The following is a 6,000-nucleotide window of genomic DNA, read 5'->3' as shown; positions in this document are numbered from 1 at the left end:
ACCTAGCTCACAGGTCTCAAATTCTCCAAATTTCCCCAAGCGTCAGGATCACTTGGCTGGCTTATGAAAATGCTGATTGCCAGGTCCCAACCCCCAAGTTCCTGATGCAGTCTGTCTGTCTGGGGTGGAGCCCTCTAATTTGCATTTCTAACCAGCTCCCAGGTGAAGAGATGGGGCTGGTCCAGAGACTACACTCTGAGAATCACTGCTCTAGAACCAAGTCTTCCATGTTCCTGTGACATCTGCCTCAACGGCACACAGTACCTGCAGAGAGAGACACACACACACACACACACACACACGCGCACACGCGCACACACGCACGGCTGTACAGAGCTACTGCCATTCAAGTCCTGAATGAGCCAATCACAGCGAGAGGCTCTAAGGCATACCCGAAACCCCTGAAAACCAAAGTCACAGCATTTCCCTTTTTTGAAAGTAGTCACGAGCAATCCCACCCCGCTTCACCCTTCGCACATGGGTAACCCCCAGCTGCAAGATCCGCTTTCTACCCAGGGATGCTTTCAAGATTCTGAATCAAAAGCAGCAGCTGAAAGAGGAAGCTGGGGGTGGGGGAGGAGAAAGGGGGCAGGCCATTCAAAGAGAGCCACGGCACCCCTGGTGGGGACCCCATCACCCACTGTGGGCAAAGCCGCCAGCCTCTCACTCACCGAAGTAGTCGGCCTTCGGGTGAGCATCCATCTCACGCTCCAGACGCTGGGTGAGGGCTTCTAATTTCAATTCAGCGGCGGAGGGCCCAAGCTCAGGGCCTGGGATGAGGGTCTGGCAGGGCAGCCTCACTCTGTGGCTGGGGCTCTCCGGAAGCACAGGCCCCAGGCTGCCATCAGGAGACCAGTCAGGGGGACCTTCTTTACAAGGTAACTCAGGCAGGGTGGACATCACTGGATGGACATGGCTGGTGGGGCTGAGCTTGGGACTAATGCCAGGGTCTGCACAGCCAGGCTTGGGTCCCAGCCCAGGGGCCGGACCCAAATGCAAACTGTCCATGCTGGCTGGCAAGGATGATGGGCCAGAACTAGAAAGGTACGATTTGGGCCCATCCTGGAACCAGGGTTGAGGGTCCACATTTGGTTTGGGCATCATGCCTGACACCTCGTTCCCCGACCCCGAGTTTGTTCTTGGAACTGCTCCTTGACTGGGGCAGCCCAGGGCCAGCGGCGCTGAGAAAGAAGGGGTCCTGGGCTGAGCGGGCCCCAGGAGGGCTCCGTTTTCCGGACCTGGGGAAGGAAGGCCAGGGCTCACCCGCTGGGAGGACGCCGTGGTCCAAAGGCCCGCTGGCTTCTCACTGCTGCGGCCATCGACACCACCATCCTGGCCACTCTCAAACGGCCCGCTGGAGCTCCGGGAGAGCTGTGGCTGATACAGGTGATGGTCCCTGGAGGGTCTGGATGGTGCCGGATCACTTCCTGGGGGGCCAAGCCACCCACTCCCTATACCCAGCCTCGTGCTGGAGGACACGCCCAGCTCTTCACCCCATTTTGGGCTTGCCAAGGAGAGATTGTCATAATAGTCTCCGTGGGTGAGGCAGGAAGGGTCCTCACAGGGCCCTGGCCGATGGAGAGCAGACATCTCAGAAACCACCAGGTTCTCCTTGGAACCACAGTCCTGACTGCCAGGCCTTATGCCACGGACATACGGCCTGGCCCTCTGCTCCTGCGGTACGTACAGGGGCTGCCCAGCAGCCATGGTGGTGGCCGTCCCAGGAGTCACTGCTGAGGCAGCCAGAGGGGGCTTGGCAGCACCGTCCATGGTCAGCTTGCTGCCGGCACCAGCTTCCCGGGGGGCCTGGGGGCCTGGGCGGCTCCCACCATCGACAGGGCTTCGGCTTCCCCTGGGCAGGGTCTCCTCCTGCAGGAGCTGTTGCTGCTGCTGGAGGTGGATTTTGGCCATCTTGGTGGCAAACACCCTGCGTGTTTCCTCGAACTCGGGGTTGTTGCCTGCACCCTTGTCCACTCGGAAGAGTCCATCCTTAGAGGCCTCATACATGTTCAGGTCCTCGATGAATTTACTGGCCTCCAGGCCCAGGTCGTCGTACTTATCCATAACGCAGGCCGGTGCTGGTAGTGTGGGTACGTGCGTTTTTGGAGGGATCAGAGGGGTTAATGCTGGCGAGAACAGGGGCTCAAGTCCAGCCGAGGACAGGTAAAGCCTTCCACCTGCCCAGAGTCCGAGTCATGACCCCAAGCCCTGGAGTCCAGCCGGAGTTGAGGCCTCAAGGCCAGCTGGACCAAGTTAGTTTCCAACTCCCTTTCTCCTTGGAGGTGTCCACGTGGGGGCAGACGGTGGCGCTTCGCTGTCCCGGCTGGCCGTGTGTTCTTTTCTCTTTTTCAAATCATAAATGGAAAAAGAACAGAAAGAAAAAAAATCACATCCTTCTTAAGCAACCAAGGTGGGAAATCCTCAGGGCAGCAGCCGCCGCTGTACGAGATCGAGGTGAAGACGGCTTGGCCGGAGGGTGGAGAGGCCGCCGGACCTGCCCGGCCGGAGCAAAGGCGCGGCGGCCGAAGGCGCGGGCACTTCCCGGGCGCGCGGTGGCCGCTGCTTCCCCTGCGGCCGCGGAGCTGCGATCCTGGCCGGCGCCGAGAGGAGCGCGGTGCCCGGCGCACGGGCCGGCCGGGCCGGCAGGAGGTTCCCCGCCGCCGGGCCGACGGCCTATTGTCCGATGGCGGCGGCGGCCGGGCGCGCGCGGACCGGAGGGCAGCGGGACGCGGAAGTGAGCGCGCCGGACGCCGTCCCCGCCGCTCGGTCGCGGGCCGGGCACGTCCCGGGCCTGCGAGGGGGCGGGGGCGGGGGCGGGGGCGCGGCCGGGGGCGGGGCCGGCGGGCCGGGCTGAGGAGCCGGAAGGTGAGCCCCGCACGCGCGCGCGCGCGCGCTCCGCCTCCCGCGCGGCGCGGGGCTCCCCCGCCGCCACCTTGCCCCGACCCCCGACCTCTGACCCCCGGCGCGCGCAGCCTGCGTGGGCCCGAGACGTGGGCTTGAACTTCGCGGGAGCCTCGGAGGCGCGCGCTCCCGGCCCCGCCGTGCCTCAGTCTCCCCAGCGGGAAGCCAACCCCGCTGTGCCGCTCGATGCCGCCTCTGACCCGGCCGTGCCCGCTGCCCAGCTTAACGAGATGCACCATCGGAGTCCCAGATTGCCACCCTAGAGCTGGCCCGACATCCCCTTTGACAGATGGGGAGACTAAGACACGGAAGGGAAGTGTCCAAGCTGCCCACGTGACCAGCAAAGCGTGGCTGGGAGCCCGAGTACCCTGAAAGGCTGGGGAAGTCACGTTCTCCGGAGTGATCACCTTTGAGGTTCTCAGGGCAGCAACAAAAAAGCATGCCCGGGTGGCTCCTTATTCATCTCGGCGTTCCTGACCCCCAAGGAGATCCCGGCGGCTTCGGGGTGCAGCCAGCCTGACTCCTGGACGCCCCCGCATGGCCCCAGGCTCCCTGCACCAACTCAGAAGTGACTGGAGAGGTTTCACTTCCTACGCAGCAGCCAGAGTGATCCCAAGGCAAATACCAGACCAGTCACGTCCTTGCTTAAACCCTTGTCACTTGAAGAATGTCCCAACCTGTAGAGAATTTTTATAAAAATTTATTCGGGTCAAACAGGAGATATGTCTGGAAGCGAGATTTCAATAGACTGAGATCAATGCTTCCCCCCAAAATGACAGTTTGCAGCTTCTTTTCCGCTTTTGGAATTAAGGAGGGAACTAAGGAATGTCGCAAGAAGGCGGGAGGAAGCGGGGTGGGGACAGGATTATAGGATAGTTAAGATTAGGTGGTCAAGCTTTCTAAGGAAAAGAGGCACATTGCAAAGGTGTGTTAACCTGGATGCAGAGAAACAGTGGACAGGGCTTAAGGCAAAGCCAAGCCTTTTACTAAAGAAGTTATAGGCCTGAGGCGTGACTACCCACCGTGACCTGCCCAGTTGTGAATTTATGATCAGATCACCCTGTGAGGTTGTTTTCCATAGAACCCTTTTTTTGGTCCACACCCTCCATGCTTACCTAGATTGATATCAGCCCCCTACCGTGGCCCTCCTGCCCTAGCAGGCCCTGGTTCCCCAAACTTGATTTGAGGACCTTCCCTCCCTGTGCCCTAGCTGCAGGGGCTTCCTTCTGTGTGCCAAGAGCCGGCCCTGGAACTTCTCCCTGGCTCATCGTTCCTATTGCTGCTGAAATCACCACCCCCTAAAGGCCTTCTCAGAATTCTTATTTTCAGCACCCTCTTTATTTCCTGATCAGTTCTGATCACTATTTTAATTACTATGTATCAGTTGACTTGCAGCTTTTGGGGCGGTTTGTTGTATTTCAATCCCGTTAGACCGGGCTGTATAGCAGGAGTTGAGTGGCCAGCAAGCAAGTGAGGCTTCATGTGTATCTGCAGCCACTCCCTAGTGCTAGCATCACCCTTCAGCTCCTCCTCAGATCATTAGGCATTAGATTCTCATAGGAGCCCTGGTTCCTGGTGCCACGAAGGTATAAAGGATATTTGCTTTAAGAATATCTGTTTGCATGCATACATATGTTTTTTTATACAGGTATATATAGAGAATTGTTGGCTCCAGGGCATTTGGAAAACCCGAATCCAATAAACCACAGGCAATGAACAATGCCCAGACAGTCTATGAATTGCCAGGGGCCCAGGAAGCAAAGGGCCCTGTCTTTGGACAGAGCCCTGCTTATTTTGCGGTTAACTGAAAGGGCCTTTCTGTCCCTTTTGCTGGCTACAGGGAAAGTCTCTGCACACAATGCCGTGTGTGTCCCAAAGCTGGAGGGTCACTTCAGGGAGAGTTCTGAAAAGAATCTTTATATTGCAGCCAAGCAGATGGATGAAGAATTAAGAACCCAGGTTCCTTTGGGCTCTTTCCATCCCACTGATGCCCAGAGCAGGTCAGGAAACCCTGGCCCCTCCAAATCTCTTTCCTGAGCCTTGGGCTGCTCTGGCCCTGAGTTTCACTACAGAACTGCCCTGTGAATGGAGAGAAGCAGCTGCGATGAAGGTCCTTTCCTGGTGCTTCTAACGAGCCTTTGTGTCATGATCGTCTGCCCTGGAAAGCTGCCTAGGCCAGACCCAGATATTAGGACCGTGACCTTGCACCGTGTGTGTGCAGCCTCTGCCAGGCAGCTGGGGCCCACTCTTTACTAGTCTCAGCCCTGCACCCCGGGCCTTCCGCCACACAGGAAGACCCAGCTGGAGGCATGTGCCCGACCACAGGGCCTCACGTGGCTCTCCACATACCCACAGGGAAGGGAGGCTGCCCACTGGCCCCGGCCCAACTCCTCCCAGGGCCATCTGCTTGGAGAGCAGCAAAAGATGTTTAACAAGAGACAGTGACCTAGAGTGCTGATTGCTGAATCAGCTCCAATCTCTGCTTACCCTTTAAAAAAAAAAAAAGTAGAACACGTAGATGGCTTCAAATTCAAAAGGTGCAAACCAGCACAAAGTGCAAAGAACATGTCTCTCGCACCTCTGAGCCCCAGCCTACCAGCGTCCCCTCCAGAGACAGCCACCCTTATGTTACCAAAGAACACTGACGTGTGCATTTCTTTGTGTGTGTGTGTGTGTGTGTGTGTATGTGTGTGTGTGTGCGCGCATATGTTTAAACATAGAACATGACACTGCACTGCCCCTTGCTTTTCGCGCTTCACAATTCTCTTGGAAATCTTTCCACATCATTTCACAGGCAGCTGCTTTGGCTGATATTTCTCTTTGGGTGAGTGAGTCATGGAGTTTTGAACCAGTGTCCTAATCACAGACTTCTAAGCTGCTTCTATTCTTTTGCTATTACTAGGTCGTAGCAATGGACGACTTATAAATCATTTCACACCTGTGCAAGCCTATCCGTGGGATAAACACCCACGAGGTAGGCATATTCTTGGGAACTCCGCCAGGCTGCTGAAATGACTCAGTTGCCTGGATTTCTGAGTCACCACCGAGGAAGCCTCACTTTCCCCTGGTTACAATCCCACTGGGGTCGGCGTTCAAACT

At 57.5% G+C, this 6,000-nt stretch overlaps 1 protein-coding gene across 2 annotated transcripts in view; it reads right to left on the bottom strand.

Annotated features, from left to right (window-relative positions):
- LIMD1 (LIM domain containing 1) overlaps nucleotides 1-6,000 on the bottom strand; it is a 76,620-nt gene that overhangs the window by 55,718 nt on the left and 14,902 nt on the right. The window contains exon 1 of one of the 2 annotated variants that reach the window (XM_039837539.1): nucleotides 672-2,743. The exons of the other annotated variant lie outside the window; for it this stretch is intronic. Coding sequence (XP_039693473.1) covers nucleotides 672-2,064 — 1,393 coding nt within the window. The 5' untranslated portion in view covers nucleotides 2,065-2,743. Of the gene's footprint in view, nucleotides 1-671; nucleotides 2,744-6,000 lie in introns of those variants that run through there. 2 annotated transcript variants of the gene reach the window in all.

This window comes from Pteropus medius, unplaced genomic scaffold (assembly GCF_902729225.1).
Source record: "Pteropus medius unplaced genomic scaffold, Ma_sr-lr_union100, whole genome shotgun sequence".
Taxonomy (NCBI): domain Eukaryota; kingdom Metazoa; phylum Chordata; class Mammalia; order Chiroptera; family Pteropodidae; genus Pteropus; species Pteropus medius.
The sequence above is the reverse complement of the archived record's forward strand: the minus strand, read 5'-3'. Positions and strand labels throughout refer to the sequence as shown.